Source organism: Prunus mume, linkage group LG4 (assembly GCF_029339155.1).
Source record: "Prunus mume cultivar Tortuosa linkage group LG4, ASM2933915v1, whole genome shotgun sequence".
NCBI lineage: Eukaryota > Viridiplantae > Streptophyta > Magnoliopsida > Rosales > Rosaceae > Prunus > Prunus mume.
In genome coordinates, this window is record NC_142701.1 from 21202531 (window position 1) to 21227482 (window position 24952).

Genomic DNA, 24952 nt, shown 5'->3' on the forward strand with positions numbered 1-24952 from the left:
CTTTGGCTCCCATTTAGCTGGTTGCATCTTCTTTTGTTTTTTTGCCAACTAAGCTTAGCTGCATCTAATATCCGTACAAATTTAACTGTGATATTTAGTCATATACCCATTCTTAGGAGAAATTATAGAATAGTACGGTATCACCACGTCAGCTGGTGATACTTTCATTTAAAATTTGCCACGTGTATTCTTTTTATAAGAAATTAAACTTTTTGTTCTAGCTAGATTTGAAACTCCAATTTTACCCTTTAAAATAAAATTAAAACAATTGATAGAAATACATGGAAAGTGAAAACAACCCTTTACCATCGCGATGCCGCCATCATCCGCCGCCCCCTCTCTGTCTTTCCATTACAAGATGTTCATTTAAATGTCACAGTAGGGTTTAGGGTTTACTCGACAGATCCCACAACGAAGGCATAAAGCCTCACATAAGTACCTGAAAGGCACACCAATACAGCCACAGTGCGAGAAGGAAAGGAAAATTCCTCACGAAATCCAGAAAACAGCAGGTGCTTCTTCCTGGGTTCAATATTTCTTTATTGGAGCAAATTGTCAAACACATAGTGTGCCACTTGCATATAAGCTAGGTTGAAAGCTTCAAATTTCGAATCCCAAAGTTCCAAGCCCATCTTCCTTCCTCTTGACCAACAAAACAAAAGGAGAAAGGTTGTCTGGTTTGGTTTGGGATGCCGCTCGGCCGCGGGAAACAGAGGGCCACAGAGTCCTAGGCGCTTACACGAAAAAGCATAGCGGACTCACAACGAAATTTATACACTAGAGGGAGGGGAGGGGAGGTTCAAAGCCAAGATTGGAAAGGGAAGAGCTTATATATGGAGATGAGATGAATCTAGGGCTGTTTGAGGTTGCAAGGAAGAACAAAAAATGGTTGATGGTATCGGGTGGGAAACAGAGGCTGCGAATGAAGGGAAAGGATATGGGTGGTTGCGGGATTGAGTAAATTGCCATGCACGTTGTAAACAAATTGAAATGGAATTTGGGTATTCTTCACCTGATAGTTTGTGGAAGAAAAGAGCTTGCTTTGGCACAATTGGAGAAAAGGGCAATGATAAGATGTGATCTGATTGCAAATATACATAGACAAAGGAATGGAATAAGACGAAGGGGCGGCAGCCATGGGAGGCAGAGCGACGGCAAGAGGATTGAGTGCGAGCGATTGTTGCTGGGACAATTTCTCTGCTAACTATTTTTAATTTCAAAGGGTAAAATTGGAGTTTCAAATCTAGCTAGAACAAAAAGTCTAATTTCTTATAAAAAGAATACACGTGGCAAATTTTGAATGGAAGTATCACCAGCTGACGTGGTGATACCGTACCATTCTATAATTTCTCCATTCTTAGCATTAATAATATAAGTAAACTATTCTCTTTTTTTTATATAACAAAAAGGGAAATTACAAAGAAAAACCACGCGGGCACACAAGCCCAAAAAGATAAAATTAAAAAAAAAACCCAAAAAATAACAGTTGGCCCTATTAAATTTAATTTTGATTATTAAATTACTTTGATACTCTATTGAGTGTTTTGGGCTTTTTTATGAGGTTTTGGGGTTGAGTTTGTTTTAAGAAATCAATGACAGTTTTGTAATTTAAAAGAAGTTAAAAACCTTTTTGTTATGTTGTAAATGAGTTTTGGGTGTGTTTCTAAAGTCTATTTCATATAAGGGTTATTTATTTATTTATTTATTTTTTAAAAATTTATATAAAAATAATTTGGGCTCTTATGTTGGATATAATAGTGAATCTTTGCCTTCGTTTCAGATCGTAGCTCAAATTAATATTAAAGCAATGTGGGACCCATATTTTTCTTTTCTTTAAAAAAGAAAAATGAAAAACGTGTAAGTACTCTATTGAATGTGAGTTCAAGATCCATTATTCAGTAGCATGGAAGAAAATAGCAGCTAGGAGGGAGAGGCAAGTACGACAATGCACTTTGCAAAAGGCTTTAACCTTGAACCTTCCTACGTAAATTTTGCAAAGTTCTATATCTCCGGATTAATTAATTTCTAGCTATGATATGTTATTTATTCTGATAAATACTACTAATCATATTTTTTTTCTTACTAGTTAAAGATTACATATATAATATAAATAATCCTTTATTGCAAAGTCAATAACATTTTGAGATATTTAGTCATATACCCATTCTTAACACTAATATTATAGATAAACCCTACACCATTTAATTTCTATAAACGAACCCAAAAAAAACTCAAAAAATGAAAGCTGTCCCCATTGAATTTAATTTTTATTATTAAATTACTTTGATATCCTATTGAGTGTTTTGGGCTTTTTTATGAATTTTTGGAGTTGGGTTTGTTTTAACAAATCAATGACAGTTTTGTAATTTAAAAGAAGTTAAAAACCTTTTTTTTTATGTTGTAAATGGGCTTTGGGTGTGTTTCTAAAGTCTATTTCATATATGGTTTTTTTTTTTTTTTTATAATAATTTGTGCTCCTATATTGGGTATAATAGTGAATCTCCCTAACATTTTCTCATTAATTGTAACAGCACAAGCAAAGAACCTTATATAAAGGCATTGCATAAATATATGGTTTCTCTCATCTTCATGCTAGGCATGTTCCTCCAATTAAAGCAGACAACCGAAATGACATCTCTATTTGACACAGACTACCCGACTCTTGTGATCCTTATTGTTGCTCTAATCATTTACGGTGGCTCGTTGATTGGTTATACATACATATTCTATGTTGACCTTAATCCAAATTTGGCAAAATTCATGAGTAACATTGGCCTCCTTTTTGGAGCTCTTGCCTTGGTTTTGGAATTGGTGATCCTTGTCCCGATTTTAGGGTTAGGCTTCCTCTTCTTTTGGGTCATTTGGTTTGTGAGCTTTGTAGTTGTTTGCTTGTCCTCATACGTCAAAACATTGTTTACAAGTGTTGTTGGAGGAGTCATTCAAGCGTTTGAAAAATTGAAAGAATATCTAAACATGATCATTGCTTGTTTCACAATGGAACCCGAGGAGCAAAATGGGCTGCCATAAGTAAGTTAGTTATATATACCAAGCTGCAAGCCAGATCAGTTTGCTTCAAATCTTTGTCTTTGTGTTTGGCCCAAATTATGCTCAAAATGGGCCTCGTTAAGTCACACTTGTTTGGTTTTCATTATGTTGTGCCTCGAATGAACTTTCTTTCTTTGAAAGAAAGGGATCAATAAAAGGAGAATTCTAGTTTTCAAGTAGCAAACTAAGTAAATTCCAAATGCATTGGCAAGTTTTGAATTTGGGGCTGTGTGGAGCTTTTGGTTTTTGATTGCTGTGATTAAGTCGTACCAATGAGAGTGCGATTGTTTTAAAAAGATTGCACCAGTGTGCAGTTGAGTGACGATGGCACCCCCAACATTTTTAAACTGTAACTTCTAATTTATATGATATAATATGGAACCTTGTTAATTTTGAGTAGGAGTGGGCGTGGTCCGGTTCGGTCCGATTCGCAGCTCACCGGAATCGAAACCGATCTTATTCATCCGGTGCAGTGGTTCGATTTTGAAAAAAGAGAGAAAGCTGGATCAAGCCGAACTGGTAATTTTGGTCAGTTTTCCGGTTTGCACCAGTTCTATAGCAAGTCACATACACAGTAGACAATAAGAAAAAAAAACATAAATTTGGATAAACAATTCTTACTTTTCTGCTAAAAAAATATTCGATTTTTCCTTTCATTTTCTCAGATGGCCGACATATAAATAACCCTAAACAATCTAATACCAAGTAGACCAGAAATCATAAACACACCAGATCTAATGAAACTCACACATAAAAATGAATACAACATCAGATCTAATGAAACCACAAAAAAAAAAAAAAATACAACACCAAATTTCTCCTTGCATGAGACTTTGATGATTGAATCGAGTCCTAGGATCTTCATTACCAGCATATGAAGAAGGCTCCAAGAAAGTTTTGGGAAGAGAGCGGCGCTTTGGGAAGAGAAAAGAAAGGGAAAAAAATAGAGAGTTTAAGTGGGATTGGAATGGGCTTTGAAAATAAAATGTACATGGATTTTAAAGTTGGCTTTTTATTTGGGTTAAACTGAATTGGGCTTAAATATAAGATATTTTAAAATAAATAAATAAAAAATTAATATAATCGGTCTGGTCTAGTCCGGTTCGGTTCTGTAGTATATAAAATTGGAATCGAAACGGTTCAAACCGTCCGTCGTTCGGTGTCAATTTGTTGACTTTTTAGTCAACCGGTTTCTTTTTCGGTTTTTTCTATTCAGTTCGGTCCGGTCTTCCGATTTTCCGGTTCAAATGCCCACCCCTAATTTTGAGTAAACAACATCACATCGTCTTTCAATGCATTATACATGAATAACTTAAAATTAGTTTTAATATCAATTTTTAATAGTCTTTCAACCTTACAATTGTTCATGAATACATGCTGCACCCACCCATCCAAACTCCAATACATCTATGACACTCACAAACCTATTACACAAAAGAACAAATCTCAGGTTGTTTGCTCACAAAGGTGCAGAACACATTAAGACCAAATACAAAGGAAATATATTTCTACAAACACAAGGAACAAGTGGGAAGAATCTTGTGTAGTCAAAGAGAACTTTACATCACACCAAACAAAGAAACTCTTTCGTGTCTTATTTGGCTCAAAATAAAATTCAGTATTGACTAAAAAAAGAAAGAAAAAAGAACCTGATCCACCACATCACCAAGTTGGTTGCCTTTATCCTTCAACTTAGCAATCTAAACACCACAACACCAACAATGAAGGAAGAGCTTTAATCTCTTCCTTCCCAAAGCTCAAGAAAGAATTTCTCCCTAAAGAAGAAGTAGGATGCTAGGAGTGCTCTCAAGAAGGTTAGAAGATGCTCTCTAATGTTTCTTACACAAAGCTCTTGGATCCCTTGGCAGACTTTAGTACCCACATGCTCTCAACCACAATAAGAAATCCAATGATGCACAACCAATACAAAAGGAGACTCTTCAAATGATGCAGGAGAAAAATCATGAAAATTGAGGATCAAGATTCTCAAGTTTAATTTACGTCAAAAGAGGTGTCATTTTGCAATTTCTATTGAGCAGGAATTTGTTTTCACTGTAATTTCTATCATTTAAAAAATTTGACATACATAAATCCAAGTACTGAAACGATGAAGATTTAAATTCCATCATTTAAGAATTTTATACAATATTCAATTTCTTCATCCTAATAAAAGGTAAGTAGTTTTAAGTGATTTTATGGAGAAGTACATAAAAGGTGTTTCTCTCCATAATCACTTAAAATTATTTAAAGTGATTATATAGATAATCATGTAGGAGATGCTTCTTCCCATACCAAAATCACTCCCAAACTAGCCTTTAATCTCCTAGTTTAAAATGTGTCCCATGATATTTGTTAAAAATTAAATATTAATGGGTGTCCGTGAAATTAGTAGTTTTTTTTTTATTTTTTTCCAACATGGGCTGGAGCTCATGACTTTAATAATAATGGTGGCCTTTAGGCCCAATCCATATTAAGCACAGACGACGACACAATCAAATTTTCTCTCACGCTGCAGAGACGACGAAATTCTCTCTCTGCGTCTCCTTGAAGCAGCTGAGTTAGCTTTGGCCTTAGAGATAGTGGGTTCATCAGACATGGAGGAGGGGCCAAAGAAACTACTCATACTCTACGCGACTCAAACCGGAAACGCCTTAGACGTTGCCGAGCGAGCAGGCCGTGAAGCCGAGCGCAGAGGCTGCCCCGTCCACCTTCTTTCCATCGACCAATACGACGCCGTAAGTCTTCCATTGCATTATTTTTTGTTTTCTTTGTTTTTTGTTCTGGTAAACAATAATAAAACATGAATAAAAACTAGCACTTTCGAATATTAAGCTAATTTTTGTTGTTGCTTACCGTCTCAGAGTTGCTTAGCTCAAGAGGGCACTGTAATTTTTGTTGTTTCAACTACAGGCCAGGGGGATACTCCTGATCCCATGAAGGTTTGCCTTTTCTTAGCATTTCAGTTATTTATTTACAACAATTACTAAATACTATATACTTTTTGAGAGAGGCCTAGTTGTTTATTTTTGCTTATGTACATTTTTATGTGTATGCAGGGATTTTGGAAATATCTTCTGCAGAGAAATCTAAGTGGGCAATGGCTTGAAGGACTTCATTATGCTGTTTTTGGATTGGGGGATTCTGGTTACCAGAAATTTAATGTAAAGTGTCTAGTCTTTAATGTGATAGATGAGTATAAAGTCGCTTTTCGACCCTTCGATTTAAATGGAAGAATTTATGTGTTTATGACTTTTGAGTTATGGTTGCAGTTTGTGGCAAAGAAGCTTGATAGAAGACTTCTGGACCTTGGGGCAACCCCTATTATCCAAAGAGGTTTGGGAGATGATCAGCACCCATCAGGGTATGGTTCTTTTATTTCAGAATTAATTATTGAAATCTTGCTATATGTTCTAAATTGGGACACTATTCTTGTTTACCGTTAACAGGTATGAGGCTGCTCTGGATCCTTGGATGATATCTTTGTGGAATATGTTGAATAACGTCAATCCAAAATACTTCCCAAATGGCCCAGAATTTTTTATTCCGTATGAGAATTTTATGGCTGAACCTAAAGTTCGGATTCAGTACCATGACATTAAGCAGGTGGATTCACAATTTTCAACTAATTCAGGTAATTTAGTTGTTCAGAGTTCCCTTCTTGGTATAATCATGTAATTACCTTCTTCTTGTTTGCAAACATCATTATGCAGATGAATCATTATAAAGCATGTTTTTTTAGCAGTAGACTTTTTACTTCCATTGATAGGTTTTCAGATTCTATTAGAAGACATGTTGCCAAAAAAAAATAAAAAAATAAATCATTTTCTTTCCTTTCCCACTTAACCCTTTGAACCAAAATCAGTTCTATGTTAGACATGGAATGTTCGATTACACAGTGTCATTTCTGTTAAGCTCATCCTTGCATACAGTTTGTATGTAGTGTCTAATTAAGCCATGCCTTTGTGGTTTTCTCAGACTTGAATCAAATTGCGTTGCAGATTGAAAGGGCTCGCAGAGTGTCTCCTGTAAAGTTTTCTCTTGACAAGAACAGGCCTGACTGCATTCTTAAATTGGTAATGCTAGAATGTTACACTATAGTATGTAGAAAATTCTGCTATTTCTAACTGCTTAGGCACATGTTAATTTAAGTTTGTGATGTTTGGGGACTTGTTTGCTTTCTCTCTTTCTCATTACCAGATGATTTTTTATCTCATGCATTCCTCAGCTCATTTAAACTTTACTCATGTAGGTAAAAAATGAGCCACTGACTAAATCAGGAAGTATAGACAAAGAGGTGCATCACTTCGAATTTGAATTTGTTTCATCTGTAAGTTGCCTACTATGTGCTTGTTACGTTTCCTGTTGATTCAACCAGTATGTATCATTACTTTTCTTTCCTAGTGAAAAGTTTCATTTGATATGTCAGGCTATTGAATATGAAGTTGGTGACGTCCTTGAGGTTCTCCCTAGTCAAAATCCTGCTGCAATAGATTCTTTCATACTTCGTTGTAATTTGGATCCTGAATCATTCATCACTGTGAGTATTTTTGCTTGTATATTGGTTGAATATTTGAGTGTACTACCTTCAAATTTTTACTAAAATAAAGTATTGAATAATATACTTCGATTAATTTTTTTGAAACCTGTGTACAAGAGAAAGGAAATACATTAAACGGTTAAGGGGAATTTTTTGCATTGTTCTTCGAAGTATCATTTTTTATTCTTATTTTTGGCATTGCTGATTTTAGGTTCATCCTTCAGAGATGGAGAATCAGCTTCTTGATGCTTGTACCCCCATCAAATTAAAAACTTTTGTTGAATTGACAATGGATGTTGCATCAGCATCTCCTCGGCGCTATTTCTTTGAGGCAAGAATCTAGTATGTAACTCATGGATTTATATTAGCACATTTCTTTTAGAAAGCAACCATCCAGTTTATGTTATAGCCATATTCTTGCTTGCTTAGTTTTGCTCGTCATCCAGTTGGCTTTTTTTGTTGTTATTGATTTATTAGTTCAACTGTTTAGGCAATCTTAGAAAGTGATTTGAATAATAAGGAATAGTTAGGATATTGCTAAAATGGTAATGGTAACATAACTTTCAACCAAACATCTTACATATAAGCATATGGAATGGAAGTCTCATTAACGAACAATTTTTGTTATTGTAGACATGCTATGGCCCTTAAATTGATCTTCCATGGAATTTTCAGGTCATGAGTATATTTGCAACAGCTGAACATGAAAAGGAAAGACTCCAATATTTTGTGTCACCTGAAGGAAGAGATGATCTATACCAATACAATCAGAGGGAACGACGGACTGTTCTGGAGGTGATGTAAAATCCGTTGATGAAGTGCTTTGTTTCCTCCTTTAGGTTTGTTTTTAATAATTTAGTTCATATATGAAAATACAGGTTTTGGAAGATTTCCCCTCCGTTCAAATGCCATTGGAATGGTTGGTACAGTTGGTTCCTCCTTTAAAAACGAGGGATTTCTCCATCTCTTCGTCCCCTTCTGCGCACCCCAATCAAGTTCACTTAACAGTGAATGTGGTGTCATGGACAACACCTTTCAAAAGAAGTCGAGCAGGTCTCTGCTCAAATTGGCTAGCCAAGCTTGATCCTGAACAATGTATGTCATATACTGTACATATAAAGCATGTTATTAACAAAGCAAAATACGAATTACCCTTTCATGTCCTTGATTTTTGTTCTTCTGTGATAAACAGGCGTTTATGTTCCAGTGTGGTTTCAAAAAGGTTCCCTTCCTTCCCCACCACCATCACTTCCTCTCATTCTCATTGGACCTGGAACTGGCTGTGCACCTTTCCGTGGATTTGTGGAGGAAAGAGCCATACAAAGTTTGACTGGTTCAACTGCTCCAGTGATGTTCTTCTTTGGATGCAGAAATGAGGACAATGATTTTTTATACAGAGAGTTTTGGATATCTCATTCACAAAATGGTGGGGTGCTTTCAGAAGCAAAGGGTGGAGGCTTTTATGTTGCCTTCTCAAGAGACCAGTCACAGAAGGTTTATGTGCAGCATAAAATACAGGAACATAGCCGGAGGGTGTGGAATTTGCTGAGGGAAGGGGGCTGCTGTGTATGTTGCAGGCTCTTCTACAAAAATGCCGGCAGATGTATTATTAGCCTTTGAGGAGATTATTTCGAAAGAAAGTGGGCTTCCACAGGAGTCAGCAGTGAGATGGCTTAGAGCTCTGGAAAAGGCCGGAAGATACCATGTTGAAGCGTGGAGTTGAGCATTGCTGAAATTGTGACTTTGAAATCTGCTGTTGAGAACTAGAGATCAAATGTTTCATGGAACTTCAGGTGTGACTTGGATTACATGTGATGCTTGAGCAGGAGTAGATTGGATGGTGGAGATAGCATCTGTATAAGGAGTAAGAGATCATAGGCAGCTGGTTTTAAGTTACTAACATTCCCAGGCATTGCGTGTTCGATCTCAGTCGTTTGTTTTTTTTCCTTCTCTATTCAATTTTTGTGATTGTGGGTTTAAAAGAATTCAATTAATCTGAGTGATGGGTTATTTTATCACTCAATAAATATTTGTATTTGTAAAAGACTTGGAAGGAATAAGAGAGAGAATAAAAAAGTGATTTTTTTAAAAGTAAACTCTTGGCCTCTCACTTCTTCCTTCCTCCTTCCCATCTTACCTGGATGAAATGCTAGGAATTGATGTTTGTTTTTCTTTTTCCATTGTCATTGGCAATTTCTACTTCTACATCAAGATTTTCAATTAAAAAGATAGTTTCACATAGTCCTGTGAATTTACCTCTCAGGTTTGATCGTGGGAAACCACCTCCACGGTTCACATCCTTTTGACTAATGTGTGTTTTTACAAAACAAAATTTTGAGTCAATCTTTAAGTGATGTTACTACCTTTCACCAACCAGTGTTGCCAATAACAATGTCTTTTGAAGATCCTCTAAAATGCTTCAGTGAGTTTTACCATAAAACTTTTTCCCAGTCTCCTTTGAATGTGAAGTGTTTATTTATTGGTTATCTTCCTCGAGACAAATTGAACATTGACAGTCTTGTGACCTCATTCAACTCCCTAATCACCATAGAAAATTACAAATTGATTAAGTTTTGACGAAATTATGAGCTTCCAAATAGACCTCAAAAGTCAAGTCATTATCTGAAAGCACAAGATAATAAAAGCGAGTGCAACTTATCCCACATCGCTCATTTGATATCAAACACTACGCTTTATAAACCTAACACGAGAGGTTCATACCGCCGAGCTTTGTAACACAAGCTTGTAACCCGAGTGGGGGCTTTGAGGTGCTGGAACATTGGCCAAGAATTAGCGGCTCGGGTTTGAGCTGGCAATCTACTGGCCTGCCCATTCCAAGCCAAGAGTTGAACCCTGTGGCTTGAGCGAAGGCTCTGGGTCACTGGTTTCCTAGAGAGGAGGGTACCGCGTGAGGCTGGCTTTACAGAGCAACGGCTACCTCCCGCCCTTGGCAGTGGAAGGATTACAGGTCAGTGTCACTCGGATCCACCATGGCCCGCTAGACTGACCCAATAGAACCAAAACCTTTTTGGCTTTTTTACTCTTGTTTTGATCAACTGCCTAAATAGACACTCAAGCTGATCTAATGCATGACACCAGATTGTCGAGCTGGTTGTCTGCATTTTTGTGATCAGACTTGCTCATCCTTTTCTTCAATCATCAGTGAGAGAGGTAACATTACATTATTTGAATTGGATCTGTATGTTCCCTTGGGAATGTTTTTTCCCACCACAGCATTCCAATTCATAATTAACATATTGGACAGCTTTCTTCCATAAACTAATATGCTTAAGCCTAATCCATAAACTCAAGGAAAACCTCTTGGCCACTCATTTATCCCTTCCTACTTCCCATCTTACTTGGACGAAATGCTAGGAATTGAGGTTTATTTTTCCATTGTCATTGGCAATTTCTACTTCTACATCAAGATTTCAATAAATAAAAAAGATTGGTTGAGTAAGCAAATCACCACGTCTTTTATTTTTACAACTGATTTGCAGATCGGCAGTCTCACTCAAGTTCGAACTCTCATGATACCTGACAGTGCGTGTGAGAAAACCCTTTCCCTTTCTAACTTTAGTATATTTAAAAAAATAAATAGAAAAATCCCACGTTTTGTTTTATTTTGGGCCGGGTTTGGATTGTCTTTAGCCTAGCCCAGATAATTTTATATTGGGCCTGGGTTTACAGAGCTAGGCTAGCCCCAGAACCAGAAACAAACAAGGTGAGAAAAATGGCATTTTATCCTCGCTCACAATCTCACATGAATAGGTGTCTTTCTCTGAGTCGCACTGAAAGGGGAAGAAGATAGATAAGAACCCAAGAAGAAGAAGATGTTATCTATGGGTTTGGGGATCGAGTGTCAGGCAAACTTGAATGCCTCCGTCTTGAGGCAGAAGTTGCCTCAGCAAAAGCACAAGCTTTTATTGGTTAACAATAATCAGAGAGCATTGAATTTCAAGCCAAGGACCTCTACCTTCTCTGTTTCTCACTCGCTGCCGGAGTTGAAGCTCAGACTGACCGAAACCACAAGAAACGTCAAGCTCTCCGCCGCCGCTGAGTCTCTAGTTGCTGAAGAAAAGGCCGCTGCTGATGACAACTTAACCACCGAAACGCTTCTGGAAAAAGAGGTCTGTTTCATCCCTCGCACTCTCTTTCTGGTTTTCTTTTTTCTTCTGATAAATTGATTATGTCATTGAAAATTTGATATATATGTTTTCCTGCGTTCTGTTTGGTTGCTGGGAAAATGTAGGGACAGTCTAGAAAGTTGAAAACTGATACAAACTGTAGCAATGTTGAGGCTGGCTGACGCTAATTCATAATTGGGTTTATCGAAGTGATGTGCTGAGTTGAATGGATTTTTGTTCTTTCTTTTTTCTTAACTTTTTCGTTTGCCCAGAATAAGACTCTCTGCTGTAAAATTTTGAATTCATCTTACTCTGTTATTATGCATGAAATTATATTTAGTCACAACACAAGTTTTGTCATTGCTTTGTGTCAAAGAAATCTATTTTGTTATTAATCCTTATATTTGCTTCTAATATAAGAGTGAATATCTGATCCAACATATTGATTTCCCCTCATTTTACCAGTTACCGAACGAGGGTATTATTTTGGCAAAGCAATGCTCTTGTAGTTGACTTATATCTTTATTTTGGATGTTATAGAAGCTTGGAGTAGTTGTGAAGCCAATTGAGAAACCAAGGCTTGTATTGAAGTTCATTTGGATGGAAAAGAACATCGGCATCGCCCTCGATCAAATGATACCGGGTCATGGCTCCATCCCTCTCAGCCCCTATTATTTCTGGCCGAGGAAAGATGCCTGGGAGGAGCTCAAGGTCTTGCTCGAGAGCAAGCCTTGGATATCTCAAAAGCAGATGATTATTCTTCTCAACCAGGCTACTGATATCATCAATTTGTGGCAGCAGAGTGGTGGCAATTTGGCGTAAGCTTTTAAGGTAGAAATCTTTTTGAGTTTTAAGGTGCTGTGTGCTATTAATAGCTTGAGCCCAGATTTAGCAATTCCCTTTGTGTAACCTGCTGAATAGAGCTCTATTGACTACTTGTGCATCGAATTCGTTAAATTTGAATGAAATATGGGTTCTATTTTCTCTTCAGATGATATCAGTTTAATCACATTTTGTTGCACTCGAGCATTTTTTTGGCCTTTAGAATTGAATTGTGTTGTTCAGTAGTTTAATATTCATCCATTGCCAGCCAAGCTAGGGTTCTCTTAAGCAACAGATCCTTCCGGCAAAGTGGATTAGGTGTCTTTCCAATCCCTGATATCTTTGTTATCTTTGAGTTATCGGTATATAACTCAGCGACCGTGCGTTCACCTTGAACTCTAGCAGCTTGAGCAGCAGCACTTGAGTCATTGAAAGCAGAGTTCTTCATTCAGTGAAAGTTACTAACTATTTAGAATATTTAAACATGAAGGCGAAAATTTGAACATTTGAAGCACAGAAATATAAAATCAAAATCATCCACTTTTCTTTTCTGAAAAGGTAAAAAAATCTGTATATAATATAGTAACCACCAATATTTGAAGCAGATAATTTATGCCATCCAAAACATAAAAGGGGGGGATATGACACCGTCTGCTGAGAGATACAAGACAAATAGCTGGAATAAGAAGAGTATAAGAAACCCTACTAAACTTAACCCACATGGCAAAGAGTTCACACAGAAGAAAAGATGGACCAAAGATAACCCATTTGTCAGATCATTCCTCAAACTCATGCATGTGATCCAAAAGATAGTTGGCCGCCAGCTCCTCATTCTTGTTGCATGCAAAGTATACCTCCAACACAAGGGCCCGATCGAAACCCATAGCTTCAAGCTGCAAGCAAAAGTTTTTGCATTTGTCAAAACCAGAGCACCAAAAATAAGTGGAACAATGCACTTACAAGTAGAGAGGAATACTACTTACACGTTCGATGGCCTCTCGCTCCTCAGGGGTGACGGTCACAGCCTGTGGCACTGCTGCACCCAACTGCTCCAATAGGTTCCTGAACAGATAGTGTTTCAATAACTTAGCAACTTGTGTATCCAATTATCCACAAAGAAATCAACAAGTAAAGCAGATCTATCTAACCCTTCACCGCCTTCAACAGGCTCATTTATCAAGCGTAAGAAGTCAGCTTGATGTGCTTGAATGAGCTGCATTAGATGTGGATTTTGTTTCCCCAACTCTTGAAGCATAGGCTGCACCAAGATAAAATGCCAAGAGTTGTCAAACTATAATTAGTAATGAAAAAGACTGGCCAAAATGGGAGCAAAAAAAATCAGGAAACAAATAATACCTGGAGAATTTGAGGGTTTGCTTGCACCATAGCTCGCAAAGCTTGGAACTGAAATATGAGTTGGCAACTCAGATACACAAAAATAAGCATTAAACTGATTCAAAGATAAAAAGATGACATATGTACCTGTGGGCTGTTGCGCAGGAAATCCAAATTGCCTGCACCAGCATTTGCACCCATATTGGGAAGGCCCTGATTCAACAAATAAAATTAATCAATTGTCCCAATAAATTATAACCAGGTTCATAAATTACTAAAGTATCAACCTGTGGAAACAGGTCTAGTGGATTTGCATTCGGACCGCCAGTAGGCACTACTGGTTGTGGAGCCTGGGCTGGAGGATTTGCTGCCGGAGGATTTGCTGCTTGTTCACCAACAGGAACTTGGGCTGCTGGTGGGACTTCAGCTTGTTCAGGAATGCCCTGACATGTATATCAATTCTTGTGTCAATCTGATAGTAACACCTAAATATGCTTGCTACTATATATGCAGATACAACATACAATAACCAAAACAAGGAATTGATGAAGAGAGTAAAGACCAAAATAACAGTCTACATTTTGCAATTTTCTTCAAGGAGATAACAGTTATGAAAACTTAGAACACATGACCCAAACAGGTTAACATCAGAGCCTAAGCAAGCAACAACCAAGATCTTCATTTCACTTTGGATGTTATTTTTAACACCAGCCAATTTTATTGCTCTATATAGAGCTGAGTGGAGAAAGGATCATAACCCAACACCATTGAGTAACATCATTTACAAAAGTGATTATCACAAAGTACACGATATTAATCAACTGAATACCTAATTGTCAACAATTCTGAGATAAACTGAGACAGAAAGTATATTGCACGGCTAAATGACTTGTTAGGTAGAAAAACAACAAAACATTACCTTTACCTCCTAATCAATTAAAATTTCAAGATCAATTCACAAATTCCTTTTCTCATTGAGTACTTACAGAATATAAATACTCAACGGCCCTTTCAGGGTTGTTGAAAGCAGCACGTAAAGCACGGACAACTGTATCACGATCCCAACTTCCTCCGCCCATATCTAGAATCTGCTGAACGGTAGCCTCTAAATTAGTTCCTGCAACAAGATTTGATGCAGCTTGGCCATACACATCTGATCTTGAACTGCCCAATAATAAAGCCAGAATAAAAAATTTAAGAAAAGGTCCATTTTACGGAAAAAAAATTATTTACTTCAAATCGTCAACTAGTTTATACTATAAGAAAAATTCAAAAGCAAAGCACATGGCCTTATACAGTCAAAGTATAAAATTCATAAATAGAAACAAAAATAAGTACTCACGAATCAGTGGGAGCTGCAACAGCAGGAGTCTCAACGACAGGCTGTGACCTGGACAGTCAACCAACATCAAAAATTGTAATTAGTATATAAACTACATATAAAAGAACAAACTTCATGTTGAATAGTGAACAACTAAAACAGCCTTCACGAGTTTAAACAAGTTCAATTCTACATAATCCAACATACTTCTTAAATAAAGGCTATAAATGAAGACTAACTACACTTATGAAAGGGCCGTTTAATGCCAAAAATACATACGTTAACAGTTACAAGTCTTCAGTAAAAACAATTACAGATGAATGCTTCAAAAGAAAATCAATAGATCAAAAGCTACAAGTGTGAGGCAACACTCACTCTGCCACAGCTCGCACAGGAGCTGGAGTTGCTACTGGTGGGGTTGTCGAAGTAGGAGTACTAGCAGGTTGAGCCTACAAAATCATAGCCTATATAAGATGGACTTACAAAAAGAAAACATCATATTGTCAGCTAGTCAAACCTAAGGACTCTATAAAATAAAATGTTATTGGTTATTATCAGTTATCTTTGCATTGTATATCTCAAAATGAGGTTTTCAGCATGTATGAGTGATTACCAGTGAACATTAATATACCCACTATTCACACGTTTTTCTTTTTTCTTTTGATAGATTTCCATTTAAGAATTTATTAAGGTAAGGATGCATTCTCCACCATTATGAACTATAAAACATGTGGTACTATCTGAGTCCAATTAAAATATATGCAACATTCAAAGGTCACTAAAACCAATTAAATTAACAAACATTCCTAACCAAACTATTTAAGCAAACAGCTATCATTGTCTGCATAAGTCAGTGCAATCAAGTGCATCAAAAGCGCAAAAGTGTATTTTTGGGCACATAGAGGACTTCATAAGACAATTCTCCAAACAAGAATATCCATTAGATCATTCTGCCCACATTCACACAAACCTCTTCTTAGACAAACAGATGGATATGTTTCCAAAGTTGGTCTATTATACAGCTGATGTTAAGAGATCCTGTGTAATACAAAGATTACCAGTTTCACATCTAATATCAATGTGAAAAAAAGACATTCCAATACAGTGATACTAAATACAGCAACCGGGCTGAATTTACCTGACTTGTGGCTGCCCCTTTTGTACTGGAGGCTCCGCTTGGTGATGCCTTATTCTACAATTGATAAATGAGACCATACTTAAGATTAAAGTGATAAGACTAAGAATCCCAACAGATTAATCAAGCCAAAGAACAAAAACATAATCATGCTTTAATATTCTCTTTACGATTGTCAAGCCCACTTTGAAAATCTTCTTTTAAAGATTGGATAAAATGGAAAACATGAGCAAGTTTGCACAGTGGACTCTACTTCTGCCAATTACAAATCCTGTTACACATAAATTTTCTTACTTTCATCACCACAGTTAGAAATAAATGCAAACTCACCTTGGTTAACATTATCACAATAAAACTATTTTCAGCAACTTGATTTTCTTCTAGAGTTGTGGTGTCCTTAAGAACTTTCCCCTGATGAATAAGCATCTGTTGTGAGGCAGGGTACACATCTGCACCCTGTACGGTCTCTATAATTTTCTTGACATCAGAAACCTGGGAGAAAGGATTAACAAAATTAATTTCTGCACTGAGCTGAAAATAATAAAAAGGATAAGAAAGTAAGTGCACTAGTTGCTTAGTGGCAGTGCTCATGAAGTGGGCTAAGTAACGAAAAAATCACTTGGAATTAATCAGTTTGATTGTTTTTCATCTCTACGCCTCTGATGATTTCACTATAGACCATGAATTGGGTTCAATGTGAGTGGTATAATATCTTAAGCATTGAGTCCAAATCAACTAAAAATTTGAACGAACATAGAAGCGCATCCCTAGTCCACAGATCGAAGATGGAAAATTTTAAACCAATGTACATGCTTCAATAAAACACTAACGCTAAAGCTAGAGAATTTGCACAACCAAACAATAAATTCACAAAGACTTCACTAAATTCTGCGATTCCGCAAACAAGGACAGCGAACAATAATAATAAAAAATCCGAACTCCGACAATAGCGGGAATGGGGAAAGCCCTAATTCGCATTCAATCCCCAAAAACCCTAATTACTCAAAATTGAAGCGATTATCATTACAAAATCAGCACAAAAACAGTTAATTTTAATCTCTGATGATTAAGAAAAGTCACGGATATGTATACGCATGTTTTATACCATCTCTTCGGGTTTCACTTCGATCTCGAAGTTAGTGCCCTTCAAAGTCTTGACAAAAACCTTCATCGTCTTCTTCTCGTTTCTTCGACTTACAACATTCACCTAATTCGCACAGTTCCGATTACCCGGCGAGTCTCCGATTTCCGGTTGCCGGCAGTCGCCTTTTCAGATAGGGAGAAATGAAAAGAGAGAGCACAAAGTCACTGTGTTAACGAAAAGCAGGAGTCTTTGCTCTCCATTATATAGTAGCTACAGGATGCGCGGAAGGAACGATCCGGTAACTGGTGAATTTTCATGTCGTAATTTTTCATCCAATCGTTGTCTGCCACGCATACAATCTGTGTTCTATATCGGTGGGGATTGGGTAGTGGTAAAGTTTGGAGAGGATAGGGTTTTTGCTCCGTGTAGTTTGCGTAGAACACAATTTTAAAGAGTTGGATTGTTCCTAATTTATGCAAGACGTACCAACTGAATCATAAACATTTATTTGAAACATTTTTAACTCACCACTTTAACTCAAGATATACTATTGTTACTCTTCTTAATACTTGATATGTGTTCATAAGTATAACCATAATTAACTCAACCATTCACATTTAGTAAGCCCAACAAGAGCAACAAAAAAAGCCCAAAAACCCACCTAGAAGCCGATCAAGCTCAGCCCACACCTAAAGTATGGGTTTTGTAGAACCCTAGCACAAACACACCGAAGCCGCCTGTCGCCGCCACCAATGCCGTCGTAAGGATAAGAACAGCATCACCGTGACAAAACACAACAACACAACCTCTTGTATATTCATTACACTTCTCCGTCTTTGTTTATTTTTTATTTATCCCAAAATCACTTCTTAAAACCGGCCCAAGAAGAGAACAGACACAAACCAAGTGGTTAGAGGCGCAAAGAGGCCCAACCCATCAACATAAAACCTAGGCAGAAAAGCTAGAAGCTGCGTCTCAAAATACCAAACATTCCGATTTACTTGACTTCTTCTACGTTGGCACATGGTTTCTGCCTCTAAACTCAATTCAGTTCAGGTACACATGTTCGTAATCATTAGAGATTAAGAAATTAACTGTTTTTGTGCTGATTTTGTGATGATATTTGCTTCAATTTTTGAGAAATTAGAGTTTTGGGGAATTGGTTTGCGTAATCGTAGAATTTAGTTAAGTGTTTTGTGAATTTATGATGCATTATACACTGAGCAACAAGATGAAGGAAGACGAAGTGAACCGATGCCAGATACAGGAATGGTACCCAAAATTCAAATCTGTGTCTATCAAAACTCGGATTCATGAACTTCCAGAACCCTTTGTCCAGTACCTTCTAGATGATTCGGGGCCCTTCCTCCTCCCTGTTTCAATCACAAATGAAGATGCTTTTCCCAATAGAATTCATAATCCAGAGGAGGAAGATGACTATCAAATATCAGAAGGGTCTGATGACGAGGCAGAGCAGCCTCCATTGCCACCTTCTTTCCCTGAGCTTGAGTTGCAGGTCAAGGAATCAATTGAATCACTAGGAGGCTCTGTGTTCCCTAAGCTCAACTGGAGTGCACCAAAAGACTCTGCTTGGATCAGCACAACTGGGACACTCAAATGCTCTTCATTCAGTGAAATTGCCCTCTTGCTACGCTCATCTGACTCATTGGTTCATGATTTATGTCATGCCTACGATTCTTGCCATGATAAAACCTCATCGAGACCTAAGAGTTTCGTGCTTGCACTTCGTAAATGGTACCAGTTCCTTAAGCCAGAGATGGAATTCCGTTGCTTTGTACGAAATCAGAATTTGGTTGGAATTTCCCAACGTGAGGTCACCACTTTTTACCCTGCTCTACTTGAAAAGAAAGACAGTCTTCGAGTGTTGATTGAAGATTTTTTCGTGGAGAATTTGATGTCCAGATTTGAGTCGGAAAACTACACCTTTGATGTCTATGTGACAGAGGATGATCGGGTTAAGGTTGTGGATTTTAACCCATGGGGTGCATTTACGTTGCCTCTCATGTTTACATGGGAGGAATTGGATCAGAATTGCAGTGAACTAGGGGATGATGGTGTGGACTTCAGAATCGTGGAGGGTCAGTGTGCTGTTAGGCCAGGTCTCAAGACTGCAGTGCCGTATGATTATTTGGACACCAGCCCCGGGAGCGGCTGGGACCAGTTTATGCGAAATGCCGATGAAGAGTTGCAGCAGCAAACTAGGAATGCTCAAGCAGGTGCTTAAGGTCGTCATTGTTTTGAAATCTTTGAGGTGAAATTTGAAAGTACTGTTTCGCGTATCACTTGTGCTTGCCAGGTTCAATACTATGGAGCCTGGATATTCCGTGTTAGGCCATGTCAAGGAAGAAACAAAGTTTTTCATTTCAATATCTGATTATGATTTGTTAAAATGAAAAACCGACTGCTAGTATTGAATTTCACTTTGGATTCTGTCAATTTCCTTCGAATTTCAATTGTATTTTGATGGTTCCTTACTTCCTCTGCCTCACTTTGTTGCTGTTTGAATTGAAATGCTGAGCAGTTAGAAAAGAACATGCTCATAAAATGACTGGCAGAAGGTCCGTTTGGTATCCTCCTTGTATCTAGTTTTATGAACTCGAAAATAGATTTTAAGTCCAAAACTTAAAAATCCCGTTTGATTGGACCATTTTTAAGAACTCACACCCAAAATAAACTAAAAAACACTCTATCCTCCCTCTCTTGCCGGTTGGTGGTTCTAGGTCGACGTCGTTTGCAACTCCGTCAAGGTCTCCTTTGTCCACTACATCCCTAGCTTGACCCGACGCCACCCAAAATTGATCAATCTTTTTTCATGTTTTGGGTTTTTAGGGTTTCCTTGAAACCACCCAGAATTTTCTTTTTCTTTAGTTAATTTTAGGTCTTTAAAATAGTTTGGAGTTCAATACCAAACAAGTTTTTAGATTTGAAAACTCATCTTTTTAAAAAGAATCATAATTTTTGAGTAGGATACCAAACATACTCAAGGAATTGGGTTCCTTTTTTTTTTTTTGGTGGTTTTATTCAGACTCCATTGAGAAAGATGTGCTTTGTAATTAACAAGTTTTGGGCTTTGTAATTAACAAAAGTTGGGATTTTGTGGGCTAACTGTAGACAATTATATCCAGTTCATGTTGGGTTTAATGGGAAGGGGCTCAATCCTTTGGTGAGGGGTGAGGCTAGTTTAACTTTGGTTCTTCAATTTTGAGATAGCCATAAGCCTTGATTAGCATGGGCTGGAAACGAGGGGTTGAGAATGAAGAATCTTGAGTTTATTTTTAGCCGGAAACATTACTGATTTTGCTTTTGTAATTTAGAGAGACACACACCGCATGGCCTTCAAATTTTCTGCAATTTGATGTACAGGAAATAAAAACAATCAACAACTTGTGTAACAGAAACCAAATACGCAGCAAAACAAAGCAAGAGGTCCCATCTTGAAAATCTGTCCAAAGCTTTCCTCGATCGCATCCAATCGCAACCGTACAAAGCATCTATACTATATATCAACATGATGTACGGCCAGAATTCAAACGTCTTGTAAGCTATAGCTTTTGAAGGGCAGGTAGCCCCAAAAGAATATGTTCCTTTTGCTTGCATTGCTACAGTATCTTGCATGTGTACATACTTTTTGACTCATCTCAGTCAACAATTCCTCTCTAATCTCTATCTTCCCTTTTTGAAAATTATAATCTGTAATGGTATTTTAATCATTAGCAGATTATGATTCTATGAGTCTGAGTCCTTTGCTTTCCGCTAACTATGACATTTTTAATCCTTGATTTAACAGTAATTTAAACACAGGGATTGGTACTACGCACCGACGCACCAACCAGCAGCTTCCGATAAGGGCACTGCATATGGATGGAACATATCCAAAGATTCTTCAAACTGTTAATCTAACTACCCCTTTTTATCGTAATTGGCAAGTCTTGATCAACTTGTTAATGCACATATATCTAAGTTTGTCTGTTTTGATCAATTGTTAATGGAGATATCTTAACTTGTTTGCTTTCGGCTGGGTTCCTTCACCTCCACTTGGTTATGGCTATGGCCGAGGAGGAGACCCTACAGAATATAAGAAGATTCGGTGTGCATGCTTAGAATACTAAATTTCAATCCATCAAACCTGATCGAATACTTACAGTACGGCTGCTAATTAAACTACCTTCTGTTCATACCATCATCAATGATCAATCCGCATGTGCTACGCTTGCGGATCGTTTATTCTTGTTAAACTATGAATCTGAATTATAGATTAGGCATATTACTTTTGTGAAATTGTCGTACCATTAATTAAGCTGATTATTGCATGGACGTGCGATTCGTATTCACAACCTAAGCAACACAAACATTTATTCTTTGCCTAAGAAAATATTATCCGTGCTGTAGAATTCAACTTGTTTCTCAATTCTAATTTTATCCCATACCTGATATATATCCAACTTATTGAGTTTTGTTATAGGTATACATGTGTGAATCCATATAGACATATAGATCAATTCAACCATTTAATTTCTACTGATATATCGTTAATTTCTAGGTATATAGCTGTATTTCGTCCACGTTAATTGAGTATATATGTATATACAGATTTTTTCTTATATGGACATTTGGAAGTTATTATCGTATGGACGCCGTGTATTTTCTGTTACTCCTCTCCAATTTCCAATTTCCTTCTTGTTTACAATGACATCCACACGGTAATAGCGTCCGCATAAAAGAATATATATATATATATATAGTTAGTTAGTTAGTATAATGCAATATTTATATAACACCTTTGGAATATTATTTTACAGGTGCAACCTGCAGGGCACCATCTCAGAAGAAAGCTGCTGTGTGAAATGCATGTGCAAGCCAATAAGGAATTAGAGAGCGTTGCACGAGGCCATAATAATTGATAATGTTTTTAATTGATGCATGTTATGAGCAATGCAATGTGTGATGAAATTCATGTATCTACCTATATATATATATATATAGAAAAGTTTTACGCATAAACATGTAAAAGTTGCAGGAGAAACACATGCATGCATTAATCTTAATCCACATGCACCATAAATTCAATTTAAGCATAATACAAAGAAGAATTAGCCTCGATGACTTTAATTCTGATCCCACTTGTTGACTTGCAGTTGATACTAAATTCCACATCACATAAAAAGTCAAAACAGCATCTCCTTTCGAATGATTTTATTTTATTTGTATTTTGGTAATCACCTTTCGACTGAAATTGACTCCAAAGATCACACATAGATTTTACACACAGATTTATCATTCACACACAGATATTTACCAGTAGGACTTACCAAATACTAATGGAATTGAATTATGTTACGCACATATGACATGGATAAATTATTTCATAAACTCTGATCTTATATAAGTTAAGTACATAAAAACTGTGTGCTCATTTGTGTATGCACTGATTTAGGTATGTCTAATTTACACAAAAAAGTTAACATTTATAAAATAAATAGATATAAGTAAAACATGTGATAAGTTATGTATAAAATAAAATCCGTGGTTGATGTTTGCTTTTACCAATTCATTTTAACTTTGGAGGTGTAGTTCATATATAAATCTTAGTTCTAATCTAATAAAATGTCAACATCTTAATTTGCATTCTGCAATTGACAGATGAGTGTCGAGTTTGAAATAGGTCGAAGGTTGCAAGAATATACATAGCAACAGTGTAGAAACGGATCGAAACTACTAAATTTTCAAATATGTACACTCTGCAATTGACAAATTATCATACTAATTACAATATTCTCATTTGAGCAGCTAATGAAAGTACTTTCTTAATTGACTATTAAATTCCTTTTTGCTCTCTTTTAATTTGATCTATGATCGATACTTTGAATCATGTTTTAGGTAGTACAGTTGCAAAAGCCTCAATATGTTTCGTTTTCAAAATTTTCGTCCTCCATAAAGTTCTTTGAAAACATCATAACCAAAAATGTAGTGAAGAAGGTGCGAAAAATGTGAGAATTGCTAACTTGGAAAAGAAAAAAAAAACCTCACTTACATGATCTTTGAAAAATTATGAAAAAAAAACAGCAAATAAGGGAAGGAAAAAGATACACACTTTCTACACATTGAGCCCCACCATATTGTTATTAATTATTTTGAAAATATAGGAAGCAACTTACGTCAACTTTTCCTAATTTATTTTTTGGAATTAATTCTGGAACAGATTGGGGAACAAAATTCCTGGCAGATTGAGGGAAGAGGAAATGGAGATTGCAGATCCAGATCATTCATTGGATGAATTGGACGGTTGGATTCCCCTTATATAAAGAGACATTAGATTTTTATTTGTTTCTAATTTTTAAATTCTGAGAAAATAATTGGAATTAATACAATTAGCTACCCAGCACCCACCCACCTATGAAGCATAATTTCCTTTTATATAATAACCCTTTTTGTTTATGGTCAGACTGGGCATGCGTGGGAATATAAACCTACTTCTCAAGTCACAAATTAAGAAACTTGTTCTTCTAAAACTTATAAAATTTGTGGTTTTTTTTTTTTTAATTTTAATTTTTTTTAAAACAACATTAAAAAAAAAAAAAGATAGACGTATGAAGTAGAAATTGATGTGATAGTAAAACAAGAATTCTGAGTTGTCTCTGATTAAAACAAGATAGATGTAAACAAATTTTATATATAAAAATGCGATAAAATTTTATTAGATTAATAAGAATAAAGAGTACAAAGGTATATATAGAGAGACAAATTAAATTAGCTTGAAAGAATAAAGCATGAGGGTAATGCTATATAAAGTTAAAATTGTCTCTACATATAGAAATTTTAGTACCTCACAAGCGCCAAGTTAATGTGCATATCAAATACGCAGGCTTGAAATTTAAACCAAAGATTTCTGTGTGCTGCTAATAGAATGACACGCTTTGTAACGAATTTAGAAAGAAAATGGGTGATGTGACAAATTAGAAAAAGTTATTAAAATTAAATGTGTGCCTTCGCTTCACCAACAGTTTGACGAGAAACTTTTATATATTCTGGATACACCATGTGGTAAAAGTGAGTACACATTATTTACTAATGTTTTTTATATTGATAAGATGTTTGTGTTTAAAATTGTGTCCCTTTAGGGTTATGAAGAATACTTTGAATTTTTCGAACCAAAAAAAAACTTTGAATTTAAATTTTGGATACTAAATAATCTCTCTCTTTTTTCTCTTTTTTTTCCCAGATAAGTATACAATCTCTTGATTCAAACCGAAATGACTAATACATTCCAAAATCATTGAACCACAAATGATCTCATTGGATTTTACATTCAATTCCAAAAGAATTAAAAGGAAACAAGGAAAGAAGCACTTCATGCCACAATCAGATTTGTATGAGGCCAAATAAGGTAGACCAAATGATAATGTGGATTAGTCCTTTCTAAATTGGGGCGAATTTGTTAATTGAATTGTAAATATGGAAGAAATGATAGGGAAGAAGATAAACATGCTTCAAAAGTGACAAAAAAGATTATTTCCGTTGTGACGCC

General features: G+C 36.4%; 4 protein-coding genes and 1 non-coding gene across 5 annotated transcripts; 4 read left to right on the plus strand and 1 right to left on the minus strand.

The window, feature by feature from the left end:
• Positions 1-5542: 5542 nt before the first annotated feature.
• LOC103329676 (NADPH-dependent diflavin oxidoreductase 1) lies at positions 5543-9528 on the plus strand. Its single transcript, XM_008232175.3, is given in 13 exon segments — positions 5543-5780; positions 5907-5984; positions 6102-6206; positions 6315-6406; positions 6492-6676; positions 7021-7118; positions 7295-7372; positions 7472-7582; positions 7794-7913; positions 8258-8377; positions 8461-8677; positions 8775-9141; positions 9143-9528. Coding segments are annotated over 13 exon segments (1875 nt in total). The 5' UTR covers positions 5543-5639; the 3' UTR covers positions 9306-9528.
• A 776-nt stretch (positions 9529-10304) lies between these two features.
• Positions 10305-10610, plus strand: LOC148918139 (signal recognition particle RNA). Its single transcript, XR_016126516.1, has one exon.
• A 714-nt stretch (positions 10611-11324) lies between these two features.
• LOC103329677 (small ribosomal subunit protein cS23-like) lies at positions 11325-12699 on the plus strand. The gene is made up of 2 exons (XM_008232176.2): positions 11325-11712; positions 12250-12699. The coding sequence occupies exons 1-2, from the start codon at positions 11416-11418 to the stop codon at positions 12529-12531; spliced, it is 579 nt and encodes a 192-aa protein (XP_008230398.2). The 5' UTR covers positions 11325-11415; the 3' UTR covers positions 12532-12699.
• Positions 12700-13053: 354 nt separating this feature from the next.
• Positions 13054-17537, minus strand: LOC103329678 (ubiquitin receptor RAD23d). Its single transcript, XM_089049619.1, has 12 exons — positions 17428-17537; positions 16653-16814; positions 16326-16379; positions 15563-15636; positions 15209-15256; positions 14853-15030; positions 14154-14309; positions 14014-14079; positions 13888-13935; positions 13680-13789; positions 13515-13593; positions 13054-13424 (listed from the first exon to the last, which is right to left on the minus strand). The coding sequence occupies exons 1-12, from the start codon at positions 17491-17493 to the stop codon at positions 13308-13310; spliced, it is 1158 nt and encodes a 385-aa protein (XP_088905745.1). The 5' UTR covers positions 17494-17537; the 3' UTR covers positions 13054-13307.
• Positions 17538-18384: 847 nt separating this feature from the next.
• EDA35 (temperature sensing protein-like protein) lies at positions 18385-19901 on the plus strand. The gene has a single exon (XM_008232178.3). The coding sequence runs from the start codon at positions 18611-18613 to the stop codon at positions 19649-19651; it is 1041 nt and encodes a 346-aa protein (XP_008230400.2). The 5' UTR covers positions 18385-18610; the 3' UTR covers positions 19652-19901.
• The last annotated feature ends 5051 nt before the right edge of the window (positions 19902-24952 follow it).

What these genes read in the sequence shown, in the direction of transcription:
- LOC103329677 (XM_008232176.2), top strand. Translation starts at nt 11,416, where the DNA reads ATGTTATCTATGGGTTTGGGGATCGAGTGTCAGGCAAACTTGAATGCC. An exon ending in AAACGCTTCTGGAAAAAGAG is followed by an intron (nt 11,713 to 12,249) that starts GTCTGTTTCATC and finishes TGGATGTTATAG; the next exon opens with AAGCTTGGAGTAGTTGTGAA.
- LOC103329678 (XM_089049619.1), bottom strand. Translation starts at nt 17,493, where the DNA reads ATGAAGGTTTTTGTCAAGACTTTGAAGGGCACTAACTTCGAGATCGAA. An exon ending in CCTGTTGAAGGCGGTGAAGG is followed by an intron (nt 13,594 to 13,679) that starts GTTAGATAGATC and finishes CTATCTGTTCAG; the next exon opens with GAACCTATTGGAGCAGTTGG. An exon ending in AGCGAGAGGCCATCGAACGT is followed by an intron (nt 13,425 to 13,514) that starts GTAAGTAGTATT and finishes TTTTGCTTGCAG; the next exon opens with CTTGAAGCTATGGGTTTCGA.
- EDA35 (XM_008232178.3), top strand. Translation starts at nt 18,611, where the DNA reads ATGATGCATTATACACTGAGCAACAAGATGAAGGAAGACGAAGTGAAC.